The 14,921-nt window shown below is 38.2% G+C and overlaps 1 protein-coding gene across 4 annotated transcripts in view; it reads left to right on the forward strand.

Annotated features, from left to right (window-relative positions):
* The window catches only part of MARCHF1 (membrane associated ring-CH-type finger 1), a 220,953-nt gene that overhangs the window by 184,970 nt on the left and 21,062 nt on the right, over positions 1-14,921 (forward strand). For all 4 annotated transcript variants that reach the window (XM_031065313.1, XM_031065220.1, XM_031065267.1 and 1 more), the window contains 2 exons: positions 1,052-1,131; positions 13,724-13,904. In XM_031065313.1, the coding sequence (XP_030921173.1) occupies positions 1,052-1,131; positions 13,724-13,904 (261 nt within the window). The remainder of the gene's footprint in view (positions 1-1,051; positions 1,132-13,723; positions 13,905-14,921) is intronic.

Raw genomic sequence — 14,921 nt, forward strand, 5'->3', positions numbered from 1 at the left:
TTCAAAAGATTTGGGTAACAGGCTTTACATCTTTGTTTGACTTGTGCTTTGTACTCTTTCTTAACAGTCATCCTTCCCTTGCATCTGGTGCTCGATCTTGTGGAATTGTGGGCCTTGTAGTGTTTTGTCTGCATTTGGAAGTGGTGATCACAATGGGGTGGATGGGGTTGCATACTAAAAGCCAATACCTGTTATCAGCTGCAGGAAGGTCACAGCCTTAAGAATGATTTGTATTGAACCCACTTCCCACAATACCGTGTCTTGTGAGGGATCCTGAAGAATCATAATGCCTTGGATTTACATTTGGATTCCATACAGTTCTGCTGTCAGTAGATAGCAAGGCAGATTGAAATGGTTTGCTGTTAACACCATCAAAATATGTTTTCAGTGAAAGTATTGGGTAACTGAATCTGCAATTTGTAGCAACAACCTTATGAGCAAAATGTCACATGCTAAACATTTTTATATCTCTTCTGCTGTTTGAGAATGTGTTCAGCTCTGTAGAGATGCAGCTTGCACTTTGAATTTTTCTGGCTCATCTCAGTTTAACATTTTCAGCTTGTCTAGAAGATCTGACTGCCTTGAAACCCTTTTAAAACACGGTCTATTCTTCTTGCTGTTTCATCAGTCCACTCAACCTAAGTTAGCTTTGGGTTCTTCATCGCTCAGTGTATCACAAATGCACTTCACATGATTTGGAAAGGCATCATCATGGTTGGTTGACTGCACAAAAGAAAACCAGACATTTTCCCTTCAGACATTTGCAGTAGAGCCAAATGAAAATTCAAATGCTGAAAGATGCTTCCTCAAACAGTGACAAAAAGTAGTCATGAGCGAATAAGAGCTCAAACACTTCAGTCGTACTTAGTTCCATAAATTGGTTTCGCTTTTGTTCAAGCTTCCTGTATTTTGCCAGCTTCTGTGTGTTCAACAGTGCGCTATGAACAGCAGAAACAGTTGTTTTAATTTTGTGATCATGTGGCAAAGCAGTAAAACATCTGCAATGTATTTCATGGACAAAGATTCCAAACTGTCTAACTTATTTCAACAGGCAAGCAGTCCTACAACAGGAACAGCTCCCAGGAGTCAATCTCGGTTGTCTGTCTGCCCCTCCACTCAGGACATTTGTAGGTATGTGCTGAGAAAAATATACTCTCATCTGATTGATACTTCTTAGTTGCTTTTATTAAATATTATGTAGCTATGTAGCTCTTGCTTCTGTTTAACTTTATTCATAATTGACATAGACTTTAGTTTTCTTTTGATCTGTCTTTGTTTTGGTTTTGTTTTTGTGTTTTAGTCTCATGTTTTTCTATTAAAATTCATGTTCTCATTCTCATTCTTTTTTTTTTCTGTCTGTGTGATTTCTCTTTCCACCCACCCTTCCCATTTCCATCCCTTTCCTTTGCTTACTGCTTTGTCTAGATCTACTACCTTGCATGATTTGTCAGAAGATGAGCTTGAGCATGCAACCCCTGTCATGGTTCTGGCCCCTTCTAATAGGGAGCCTGGTGGTAAGAAACTCATAAAACGAAGGTTTAGGCGGAAAAAAGAGACTGGAGACAATGGTGAGCCCTCAGAAAAGCAAGGAAAGGGGAGAAACTGTAAATTGCATCCTGAGCCTCCAAGATCCAGCTGGAATGCATCTGATTCATCATCATCTTCAGATGAGAGTCAGTGGGCTCAGGCTAGGAGGAGAGCAAGAGAAAAGGCCAGGATGGCCAGGAGAGGGAGAAGAAACAATAGATCATGCAGTAACCAGGATGGGTACTCAAACAATAATGCTGTTGAACTTGTCACCTTGGGGACAACAGGAAAAGAGAAGCAAGAGGTGTCTGACCCTGAGAATCCTACTTTAAGTCATCGCCGAAGGTTTCCAAGGCTTAAGGAATCACAGTCTTCAGCATCATCTCAGGAAGCAAGGATTTCCTCAAGAAAATGTGGGAGAAGCAAAGGGAAAAGCTCCCACAGAGACCGGCAGCCTGCACCTTTCCTTAGGCACACGAAGGACTCCTTTGCAGAGGCGGGCTCTGGCAGCGATGCTCTGGCAGCCCCAGATCATGGAGCACCTGCTGGGACAGGGCCCACTGTGCCTCATGCTGCTCAGAAGCCTCCAGTGTTGTATGATGACTGGTCTGATGATTTAGAAGTATGCAGGTTAGTCCCTAATAAGAAGAATTCAGCATTCTTAAGAGGAGTTTCTCTCTGCCACAGTCTGAGTACCCTTGCCTTGACTGCTTTCTGTCACTATTTCTCAGTAATAAACTAGGCTAGGCAGGCCACAGGAAATAACAAAGAACCTTTGCTACAGAGAAGTTAGCATATCTCAATGTGAAGAGATAGTTCCCTTATTTAAAAAGAGTACTCTTACAAAGGAATCAAATGTTTGTCTTTGCTCCATGAAGATGGACCCACTCTGTCGTCTGACAGAATATTGGGTTTTTTAAATCTCCAGCCAGAGGCAGGAGAATGGAGCAGGATGCCAGATAGCTCAATACAATGGGATATGGAGCTTTTCCTCCTTAAGTGATCAGTTCAAATCCAGCTTTAGTCTCCCTATGTAATCTTTTAATGACTTATATGAAATTAATTTATGGTCTTAGAGTTGCCATTATCTCAGGAAGCCAGTGGATGGTGCCTGGAGAACATTGTCTCTAGTGGGGCATAATTTGTCTGTGATTTTGCACTGCCAAACACCTCCACACTGTGAATGTGTATGGGCTGTGAGTTCAGTCACGCCTCTCAAGGACTGGAATGATACAAAAGGATGATTGGGCAAAATAAGCAGTAAAATAAGTTTTGGGAAAGAAAAGGCAATGCCAGGAGTTCTCTTTAGTTCAGAAGTTCAGGCCTCTGACAATCTGATGCCCTGGTGTGAAGCATGCAACCAGAAGGTGAGCATTTTACCCTGGAAATGAGATGAAGCTAGCCACTTCTGGGCTAACATCCAAATTTGGAGTACACAGCTGGGAACACTTGAGTGACTTACTTCAGTGGTAAATTAAAATGCACCATCCTGTAAGTCTAACAGAACTGAAACAAGTATTTCCTTTTTTCTCCCTCACCAAGCTTGTGAGCCAGCATTGGCTCTCATCTACAAAGTGGCAATCAGGCTTAGTTTCTTCATATGGTAACCCAAAACTTCTCACTTTTCTTTGCTGGGAAGAATTTGCGTGGAAATGTAAACAGAAGATGAGGAAGTTCATGATGCCACATCATGCAGTCTCACAGTATGCTTTAACTTAGTGAAGCACTACAAAGATCTTATTTCTGAAAAGAAAAAAGGTAATATGCAGGTATTTTGCAGGTTTTTTTGCAGCAGAAGATATAAGCCATTACTAACACAGCTAGGGCTATGCACTCCTTTTTATACTTACCAAGCAAAACCACACTTTTCCACTGTCTGCCCATTGTCTGTCTTAATAATTTAAAGTTCTTCAAAGTCCAGCTGTGTTTGTGCATGAGTTTATGTATTAGGACCAGGCTTGGGTTCTCTCTGCCTTATGGAAATTCAAAGAAACAGCAACAGTGGTAAACCATGTTATTGAAATTTATCTGCAGGGCATGATGCAGAGGTGCACACAGGTAACTACAACAGCTTCAGTGTTGTTTTCTATTTTCTGAATTACCCAGATTGAAGATCCAGTGCAGTACACGCAGTACATACATAACAGGTCATTTGATAATTGTTAAGAGTATGAGCTACCCAAAACCTGAGAAAAGCCACTTCAACATGGGTCTTCATAAGGGACTTCATTATACTGTAGTAAAAATTACACAAATAAATAAATAAATAAAGGTGTGAGTATATAGATATACACACACATACTATATATATGTGTGTGTGTGTGTGTGTATCTCTATATATGTATATGTATAAAGTTCTGTAAAGGCATTACGTAAATTAGTCCTAGCTGTTGCCCAAGTCACCAAACTTGGAATTTGCTTTCAGATGAAAAGTGAATCCCAGTCTTTTATTTGTCTTCTCAAACCACTGAATTTTATTATAGTTTTTCAGGCACTTTTTGCAAGACTTGCAGCTTGGTTCAAGGATGGACGTTTTGGATATGCATGCAGACTTTTCAGCCAGGCTCTTATTTAGTTGAGGAAAGTTGAAAAATTTTAATAGGTTGTGCCCTTAGGCTCAGTATCAGTGGAGATGTTCTTTGAACAACCAGCATTAAACTTAATATGATTGATGATGAGACCCGTTCTGCAAAATTTCTCAAGCCAGTCAGGAACGCATTTTTCTATGTCAGGGATGATACTGTTTTTTTGTTGTTGTCATTATCAGATGTATCATAATGACTGTAATACATCTAGGAAAAACATAGCAAAATCAAAAGCCTGTTAATTTTTTATAGCTGATAAGTTGTCTTACTTAATCAGTTTGTAGACAGCTGAAGAAAAAGAAAGACATGTTTTTACTACCAATTCAGAACACACTGCAATTTCTGTTTCTTGGGATGTGTCCATGCACTTCATTGATTGGTGATCTGTGGTATGTTTTCTTTTTAAAATCCACAACCTCCAGTCTGAAACAAAACCCAAATAAATAATTGCATGTCAGTGTAGGTGTGCACATATGCTCCCCATTCTTCTGCATGAGATTCAGAAAAAAGAGGGAGGTTTTGTTTATGCTAAGACTAGGTTAGCATAGTCACTGGTTGTGATGTGGAAATTTTTTTTTCCTGGTGGGTTTCTTCAAGCTTTTCATCCTAGCTATTTATATCTTTTAGTTGATATGGCAGCACTGGCTGAGAGGAATGGCTCTCACCTAAATGGTATTGTGTGGAAATAGCAGAGGAGCAGGGATCATAAACGTCTCTCGGCAACAGTTATTTTGTCTTTCAGTTTCTGGGTAGGCAATTTTTTTCCTTCATTTCCTCGTGGATTGCTGACAATTTCTTCACTCTGCATTTATCAGCATGAGCTGGAATGTGACGGTGCACACTCAATTCCAGTATAAGCACATTTTAGTCAGATAAAGTACAGTACCATTGTGCAATATGTTCTTCAGCTAGTCTAAGGGAACCTCTTGGTCATTTCAGGGAATTATTTTCCGTTCTAGTGTCACTGATTCTTTCCAAACTGCTGAAAAAATGTCATGGCATCAATCCTGACCTTTACAGTCTATTCCCTGGACAGCTACTTTCTCCTGAAGTCCATTAGGAGGCAAGATTTCTTTTCTGAGATACAACATAAGTTCTGGCTGTGCTGAGTTGTTTTGGCACCTAATTTAATTTTTTCTTTTTTTAAAGATTCACAGGTTAGGCTTTCTAAATCATACAGTTAGATATTCCTTTTCCTAAGTTGCTCTGTGCCTGAGATTTTCTTCATATATACCGTATCCAGGAATTTGCCATGGCTTGAGGCACAGCCTCAGAAATAGCTTTCTTTGGTCTGCATGTGGATAATCTCCCCACAGGGAACAGCTGTGTATTGGATATGACAAAGTGAATGGATTGTGAGAAGTTAATCCCATGGATTTTCACATGGAAATCACCAAGAAAAGAAAATTGAGTAGTTGATATTACCATAGTGGATCATAAGTGCTTTGTGTATTGATTCTGAATATATCTTGTGGTATTTTTATTATTGATGATATAGTTGAAAGATATTTTCTGTTTAACAAGTTAGGGGTTTGGTGTACAATCTTTTTGTACTACTGATTCAGTCATTTCAGCAAAAACACATGCACTTAAATAAAGTGGAGTTTCTCATTTTGAAAAAAAGAGGCTTACTGGAAGTCAAATTTTGATTTTGTTGAAAGAACTCTGAATGACTTTCTGCAGTCAGGTATAATGGCAGGCTCTCATTTGAGGAGTAGGGCACAACAGGAGTTGGGAAGGAGTGAAGTAAGGAAGGTTATGAGGTTGACTCATGAGATCTGCAGAGTATATTTCAAGCATCATTTTTAAAAAACAGTTTTCAAAATCTGGTGTGTTAATTAAAAGGCCATTAAAAACTTAGGAGAATACTAATGTGGGCATTTTTCTGTGTTAGCACAATTATAGATGGGAAGAAATAGTATATACTGCACCTGAGAAGAGGCAATATGATTATGTAGTTTTCTCTTGTGAAATCGAGTGTTTCAACAGGTTTTTCTTAATATTATTTAGTAGGACATGCAAAAAAACATGTTTTTCATTAAATTATTACATTCTGAAATATTCAGGTAGAAGAGTGCTCATGAGATCAGAAGACAGAAAGGTGGTTGGTAGGAAATAAGTCCTTGAGCAAGAAAAAACCAGAAAGTTGAACAGAAGATAGATATATAGGTTCAAATTCTACCACTGAATATTAACGCTCATTCTAAATACTTATGCTGAAACCTTGATGTTGGATCCAGTTAAGAAACTGTAATGCAGAACGTGTAGACTTGAAATACCATCCAGAACCTTCTAAAATCACCATAAATGGAAGAGGCTCTACTTCCAGACTGTGGTGTTTCAGTGGAGAGTTTTTAACCTGTTTCTCCCTGGGATGTTATTGTGTACCTTGTGATCTCAGCGTGTTAGGAGCTAAGTCTCTGAATCTTGTCCTGCATGTAGATTCCTCACCCCTTTCCCAAAAAAAACCAAACCTGTGACTGCTGCTTACTTTCCTGTTCAGAGCTTTATTTTTTGCAAAGTGACTTTTTGATAGGGATCTCCTGCTTTTTGAGGAATCTCCTCCTCTGCTTGATGGTCTGGTGGTTCATCAGTCTTTGGAGCAATATGAAATTCTGGTTAATTCTATTATCTGCCTGATGGTTCAAATCCCCATCTGTCACCACTTCAGCCATCTGGTTCTGCAGTCTCTTTTGGAAGCTCTCCATGCTTCACAAGGATGCAAGGAGAGCCAAAGTAAGGCAAGTATGTCTTTGTTGTGATTAGGCTCACTTGTCTGGGGGACAACTGAGTCCTTTCTGCTTGTTTCTTTCAGAACTTATCATTATTTTTAATGGAAATACGTAAAATGGCACAGCCTCCTGTTAAAAAGCTACCCTTGGTTTTAAAGATCCCATTATTAAATACTTAAAGCTTGCATATTTTGTGTATGGAGTTCAGTTCCTTAAAGCTTTGATTTTCACTAGGTGGGTGGGAGGAAATCTATATCCTGTTTTGAGATGCAGTCCCTAGTTCTTTGAACTTGTTCAGTGCAGTAAATCTTGTCAGACACGTATCTTGCACTAACCATGCATCTGAGGCAGCAATTACTTGTAACTCGTTAGATATCCTATTTATCACCTATAAAGAAAGATTAATAGAAAGGCAAGAAATGTCGACAAAATAAAATATTTATGTGCTTTCGCTAATGTTGTTTGCTCTTGGGGCTCTTAGAAATTCTCATCACTTTTGCAGAAATAAAGAGAAAGCTTTATGAGCTAGGCCCTTATGAAATTCCACTATTGTGGTGCAACATTTTAAAAATGGTTTTTCCTCTAGTCAGGTAAAGACAGCTGACTGTATAGCATAATGGAAGGGCAGGAGTGTGACAGGGAGGAGATATACAAATGGATTACATTTGGTGTGGAGAATTAATGTGCCTCATTCACACCATGTTTAAATGGAGAGGAAGACCAATTTGTCATTTAGATTACTTTGTGATTTAAAAGTGGAAAGAATGGAAATGAGATTTAAAAAAAGAAAAGCCTGTAAAATGAAAGCAAAAGACTCATGGCACTCTATAGCCTGTTGCAAGGTGAACATATTCCGTGAATTTAACCTTTTTTTTCTTCCGAGAGATGAACCATGCATAAGCAGAGTTCCATATTTTTGTGGATTCTTTTTATGAATGACAATTATTTCCTGTGCGTTGTTCATAAAGCTGTTTTATTTTAGATTCTAACTACCTAAAAGTACTGTAAGGAATTTATAAATTGGCAAAAGAGAAAATCACCTTTTTTGGACAGAATAGTTTTCCTAAGAAAAAATCAGACAGTAGTGACAGCAATTTTGGTCATCCTTTTGCAGCTCTGGGAAATTGGATCCTTTTGGTCCTATTAAGATAACCTAGGAGCTCATGGCATTTCATGCTGGCAGCTAATAATCCCCACAGCCAAAAATCAAACCCAGGGATTCACTTGCTCCAACATTTTTCAGCTCTGCTGTTTCTTCCTGACTAAGCTCCCTTTAGCAACAGTGAGATACAGTGATGAGATGTACCCATCAAACAGAGTAAAAATTTTCCTTTGCATAACCTATATGAGTTCATATGTGCTTTCCAGTGAAAGGCAAGATTTTCAATAATTTCTCACCAAAAAAATATTTCTGGAATAGGTATTATCTTTCTTGAGCATATTTATATGGAGAAAAATCTCTCTTTTATTAAGGAAATCTGTTAAAAGTTCCAAAGTATTTCTCTTATACTGGTGTTCTTCCATCTTCAAGAAAATGACAGTGTGGTTATTAGGCATCTGTGTTAATTTAGTTCAGTTTGCCTATAAATTGCATCACAGTTGGTGTAAACATGCCACAGTCACAAGGCTGTAGCTCCTCCTAATTTGCTGAGTGAGGGGGCCTCCATTAGTTCAGATAAGGAGCCTGCTTTTGAGGCACATCTGATCAACCTTACTTTTGCCTTGGTTTAGACCACACTGAGAATTTGTCTCAGAGTGTATTTCTGGTCCAGTCTAATATCAGTTTCAAATCAAAGAAACACCACCAGTATGGGTCTGGTGTAGATACCCCAGGTTTTTGCACTACCTTCTTTTTTTCAAGAAATTTGTTAGAATTTCACTGTAATGCTTGTTAGCATGGACATAGCTGTACAGCTCCCAGAAGATCAGGGGACAATACAGGTGTTACATAATTACATCATTTATAGCCCTTAAACATAATTGCACATCATTATCAGTATGCCCATGCCCTCATATGCATTTCTATTTTTTAAAGCCTCAGAGGCGTTCCGCTACATTTTTCATTTGCTAATGAGGGTAAAATTTGACCTGGTGTATTTTCAAGAAAGTCTATAAAAGCTTCTGTAGCTAAACCCTTGGTCTATGTGTAATGGCCAAAAAACCTTAACAGTTTTACCAGGTGCTGAGATAGGGAGGGCAAATATGGGATCCACAGAGAGTTCTGGTGATGCAGAATTACTGCAAACACTTTCCCTCCAGCACTGCTCCTGGTGACAAGGTTCTCAATGTGGCTTGCAGCAGAAGCAGGGACTTGCTTAATGATTCTTATTTTTCATCACTTTCCTTTGGCAGTAGTCATCCATGGGAATCAGCTGGGTAGATGCTGTCCCAGAGGAGCACTTGCTGGCAGGGTGGGAGTGTAGCACTAAATCCCACAGGACTCCTGCAGAATAAGTGTGTTCTCCACTTCACTACAGAGGCACAGGGATCAGCCTGTTTTCTTAATTTCCAAAGACTCAGGTGGATTACTGGATGACAGGTTAGGGAAACTGCTGGGTTTCCAGTGAGGATGAAGATTAGCAGCTATTGTCTTTAATGAGAGTAAAACTGTTAGCTGCACGTGAAGAAAAAGCTACAAATCTGTTGGAATCTGCCTGTATCTCCTGCAATAAGCAGCTTAGATGTTAACCATCTAGATGGTAATTTCAATTACCATGACTTTGCCAGAATAAATAACTGTTGAAAACCTGAAAGCTTTCCAAGTGATCTCCTTGTTCCATACTGATTTTAGACCTTTCAAACTGAGATTATGCTTGTCTGTATGGAAAATGGAAATGTTTTTCTGTATGGAAGACAAAAAGTCTTAATTTGATGACAAATGATGGTCGGGCATCCAAGATAACTCTAGCTGATTTTCTGAAAATCAGCCAAAATCCAATGACCTTAGGAATGCCTGCAAGTTGTAGACTGGTTTCATACTTCCCTTTCTGCATTTTATCTTTTGCAATGAACATGGAAAACGTGGGAAAGCAATTAATAGTCATGGAATTTAAGACAGTATGACAACTATATTCTGAAGATACCTCACTTCTGAGTGCTTTCTTTATCTGCATCTCATCATTTTGATCCGATAAGAAATTCTTTTTGTTTATATATATATGTAGTGGCAGTATGTTTTGTAAGGAACATAGAAGAGCTCTGCAACAGTTTTTGTATGAATTATGAAAAATCTTCCACAAATACTGTTTTCAGTTTTAAAATTATGGGGGTTTTTTTCTGAAATGTATTTTTCTTAATTTGTTGCATTAAATACGTGAACCTGATGTTTAAGAACATCTTCAAAGAATTTTTATACTTACTGTTTTTCATCTCATGTATGAAGTGTTAGCATTAATCTCTGTGTTTGGTACATCTGTTTGCTGAAGGTTATAGAAACAATTTTGTACTAGAAAAGTATGTGCTGGGTAGTTAAAATAATGACATATAAACAAAAAACTTATGCATAAGGATGTGAGAGTATTGTTTCATAAGGATTCACAGTGAGTTTTATTGAAAGAAATGTAGATATTCTGTGATCTCAGTTTGTAGGTGCATACAAATACACACACAAAATTTTGTATATCTCAATCAGATCATCTAATGGCTTATATATCTCTAGCATACACATGATTCATAGAGCAAAAGCTCCTTTGGACTCTTGTGCTCATTTTTTCCCTGGAAAAGAAAGGTCCTGTTCATAGACAGGAATCCTTAAAGCACTAAGCTGTCAGAAAAAAAAAGTCAAAGGCATTTCTCTATAATAGAGGCCATTTATCTACTAAAGGACTAAAAATTTGATAAAAGTTGAGTATGTAAATTCTGTAGGTTTGTCTGAGCAGCAAAAACTGAAGCTATTATCAGTGCTGTATTACAAAATGTAAATAAATCAGTATAGATTTAGCAAATTATATATATTTGTCTTTATCATAGAGAGTGGTTTTGGGTTTTTTTCCATTCAGTTAATTTCTAAAGTATGCAAACAAATTTTATTCTCAGAACAAGTTCAGTGAGCTAAATAATCAATCTGATGCATGAAAAGTTCAAACAGTCTTGATCATTGACAGCAGGAAACTAGAATGAAAGTTCTCCACCTCCAGCTTGGTTCAGACATGGTTCAGGTATGTCTGTGCTTTGTATCCCTACCTCCATTCTGTTTTCACAACAAAATTCTCAAAACCATAATTAACAATTAACTTTATCTGATTTGTGATAATTATGATGTACATTATAGATGAACACATCAAAGAGCAAAGACACACAAAATTGTTGTTTCATTCTAATGGCTGAGGAAGACAGAGCAAGTTACCCGCTCGAGTCTTTAAAAGATGTTTAAACATTTAGCCAATAGTCTGTTACCACAGGTGTTGGGCACCGAAAATCTTTAGACTGTCACTATGAGTTTAGGTACACAATCATCTTTTAAGCTAATTTCTTCTGGGTAAACAAATAACAAAGAGTTAAATTGCACTAAAGAGACCAAAGAGCATTCAAGCTAATGAAAGTCATGCCTTTGGTCATTTTCTCTGGATCTTAATTCCTAGTGAAGTTTATTTTAATTCTCATTACATATTTCATGGTTATAAAACTAGAAGAGGCCATTAGAATATTTAGTTTGAGCTTATTCCTACTGTAAGTTCTTAGTGTCACCCTATTGTTTATACAATTGGCTTGTGACTTATGTACAAGGAAAGCCCAAATGGAATGTATAATGCATATAGAGTTTTTCTATAGAAGTATTTCTACTAAGGATTATTTGTATTCATTTCAAATTTGCAGTGTCACTTTATTTGAAGATCCCAGTGGAATTTTAGGTTTGTATTTTAGCTCTGAAAATAATTTTAAACAATCTTGGCAGTGGTAGAAAAAAAAGCTATTAGGTCCATAGCTTAGTTGTCTAATTTCTAAATAGTTTAAATAAGAGAATTATGTTTTTTATGTAACTCTCAGTTGGGAATGCATTTGTTAGAAAAATAACTATTCAGTGTTTTGAAAATATAGTTCTGTTTAAGCTAGAGTCTCAGTAAGAAATCACCATATAGGCAATTCCCATCTCAGAACTAAGATACTGATGCACCTAACTCAGCTGGATTAGTAAAGACAAGACTGTAAATTGAGTTCCTGTAAAATGTGTCTCAAAAAATGAACATGTGCAAGAAGGAAGTTGTGGGTAATTTGTTCTCCTCTTCACTGCTGTGGGGCATGAAATCCTGTACAAGCACCACTGCAGAAATTGAAACCTGGCTTTTGTGGACCAGGTATTCAGAGCTTCATTTATCTGTTGGAATTTTTTGGTCTCTTTATTTCTGTATGTCCAGCAAAGCAGCTTTGTTCTGATTTCCCATTATCATAGATAGATTTTCTCATGGCTCTGGGCTACTCTGTGGAAGAATAGGGGAGCTGCCAGATTTGATCTGTAGATCTTTCATGTAGAGACATTGGAATTTCCTGCTCCCCTCCTTATAGGCTTGGCAGCCTCAGAGCTGTGCAGCAGCCAGTCTTTCCTGGGATATCTTTGTCAGGTTGCCTCCTGACATACCTCAGGAACTCCTGCTCTAGAAAGGTCACCCATCTTCCCAGTAGGATGACAACCTTATCTGAAGCTCTCCTACCCCAGAGGTGGTGCAGTCACAGTTTTCTCTGTAAAAGGGTGAGTTATTCCTCAGATGTGTTCAGACACTTCTGCACCATCTGAGGTGCCATTCCTAAGTACTAAGTTTTATTTGTGTGACAACAGGATCTGTGCTGTTACTGCTACTTCTTTATTTTGAAATAGCATTTCTCAGGCTTCAGATTTTTATTTTTGCTTTTTTTTTCTTTTTTCTTCTTCTTTTTTTTCACTTGCATGCCAGCTTGACACTTAATACACTCATGAGACCTTGGGAACTTTGTTGTGTTTTTCTAGGCTGGGGATGAGAGGGAATTACTCTTCATTGAAATGAACCTCCTTAAATTCAGGTGTTTGGTTTAGCCTTCTGCTCTGTAAAGGTTTCTCTGCCTTCAAAGAGATGCTTGCCAATAAATCTGAAATTGTTTTTGATGGGTGAATGTTTTCCTGATGTAATCAGGAGACTGTTTGGAAGAGGAGAAAATCAGCAGGACACTTGGAAATGTGTCACAGAAGAAGCCCTTTAGATGATGATGTTAGAACACTGATCGCTTTATGCAAAACCACGAAATGAAAAGCTCTGTATCCCATCATAAGGTAAAACAGTTCTGGGACCAGCCTCTGTCTTAGGGTCTGTTTACAGAGTAGTTTTCATTTTCCCAGATAATGCAGCTGTCTGCCTAAAAGAGACAGTGAAGAATAAAAAAAAATGACCATGACTTATCAATACCTGCCTCCTAAAAAGTGTGCATGTATGTACACACTGTGCCATATGCATGACTCCAGAGTACTCAAAACAGTTCTCTGATTCTTTGACTGTGTAACTCCAAAGAAATATCCTATAAACTTTTGTACTTCACATGCTGGATATTTTCAGCTTGGGTTAGTTTTCTCTACCTTTGAGGGATTTATTGCATTGCTTACAGACCAAGGACTATTCTGCTCTGGTATTTGTCTTAAAGGTTTTGCTATACATAAAAGGGAAAAGCTGTTATTTCTATTGATTCACCTTCAGACCACGTAGCAAATTCAAAGAGAAATAATAACTTAGTGAAGAAAAGCTGCTAAATGGCAGAAAGGAGCAAGGAGTATGTTCCTGGGCCTCCATCTGAAAGGTCATATACCTGGCATCTGAATGTCGAGCCTGAAGATGAGAAAGCAGTGTAAATAAGCCAGTGCCTTTGCACTGCTGGTTGGCAGGCTGGCTGACTCTCTCTTGCTGTCCTTCCTGTCAGGATCTGTCACTGTGAGGGAGATGATGAAAGCCCCCTCATCACGCCGTGCCGCTGCACGGGCACCCTGCGCTTTGTGCACCAGGCCTGCCTGCACCAGTGGATCAAGAGCTCGGACACGCGCTGCTGCGAGCTCTGCAAGTACGACTTCATCATGGAGACCAAGCTCAAGCCCCTCCGCAAGGTAGGCTGCTTTGGACTCTGATTGTCCTCAGGGGTCAGAGCTCCAGCATGGCTGTGCAAATTACCAGCACAGTTAAAGAAGCATCTGTCCAGAATGGCTTTGTGTTTCCTGCTGGTAATGAGTCACGGTGATTTTATTCTTACATATAAGCTGTTAATTTTCAGCAGCAGAGAATTTGGCTAAAGACTCACTTTCTTCACACATACAATATAAATGCACAAAATATAGTCTTTTGGTTTAGACTTTCTATCTTCAGCTTTTTGTTACAAGTTCATCTGCATATTTTTAAGCCAGAAAGAAAACTTTTCATGTTTTGCTCCTGAGTAACACAGTCCAGTTCACCTAGCAATTTTTACATGAAGCCCATAACTTCTGGTTGAGAATGATGCTTATACCCATGTGGACACAACAGTTATGAAGTAACACAGTCAATTTAGCTGCATCTGTTGTAGCTGTGACACTCATGGGCAAATTAATCACTTCTGCTTCAAAATTAGTTAATGGAATTGAAAAGACAGGGTGACTTTGCATCCTGAATGTCAAATGTGTGTTATCTGCACTCATCTGTTTTCTAAGATAAATCAATAAAATGCTACACAGATTCTCAGTATAGGGAAGGTGAAGAATTTATTAAACATATGTGGGTTCTGTTTTCTTTGGAGTGGATAGTTTCTTATTGAATTTTTATTTTACAATGTTCTTATCCTTCTGGAGTCTTGTTGAATCTTTGAAGTTTGAGTCAATCTGGAGCTGGGCAAGTTTTGATTTAAAATAAATTTCTACATGAAAAACATGTACCAACTATTGCTTTGGACTAGCATATGCCTATGTAGTAATGTTCTAAAGGCAGAAGACATTTTGTTTTTGTTAGCCTTACATAGGTAGCAGTAGTTCAGAGAAAGGAGAATCAATGGAATTTCTTCACACTTCCCATTCAGAGGAATTTTCTGTTAAGTCCATGGTGATAAACCACTTCTGAAGAGAGAATTCAGGCTAATTTGGAAAGCAAAGCTTGTA

This window comes from Geospiza fortis, unplaced genomic scaffold (assembly GCF_000277835.1).
Source record: "Geospiza fortis unplaced genomic scaffold, GeoFor_1.0 scaffold40, whole genome shotgun sequence".
In the NCBI taxonomy this organism is placed as follows: domain Eukaryota; kingdom Metazoa; phylum Chordata; class Aves; order Passeriformes; family Thraupidae; genus Geospiza; species Geospiza fortis.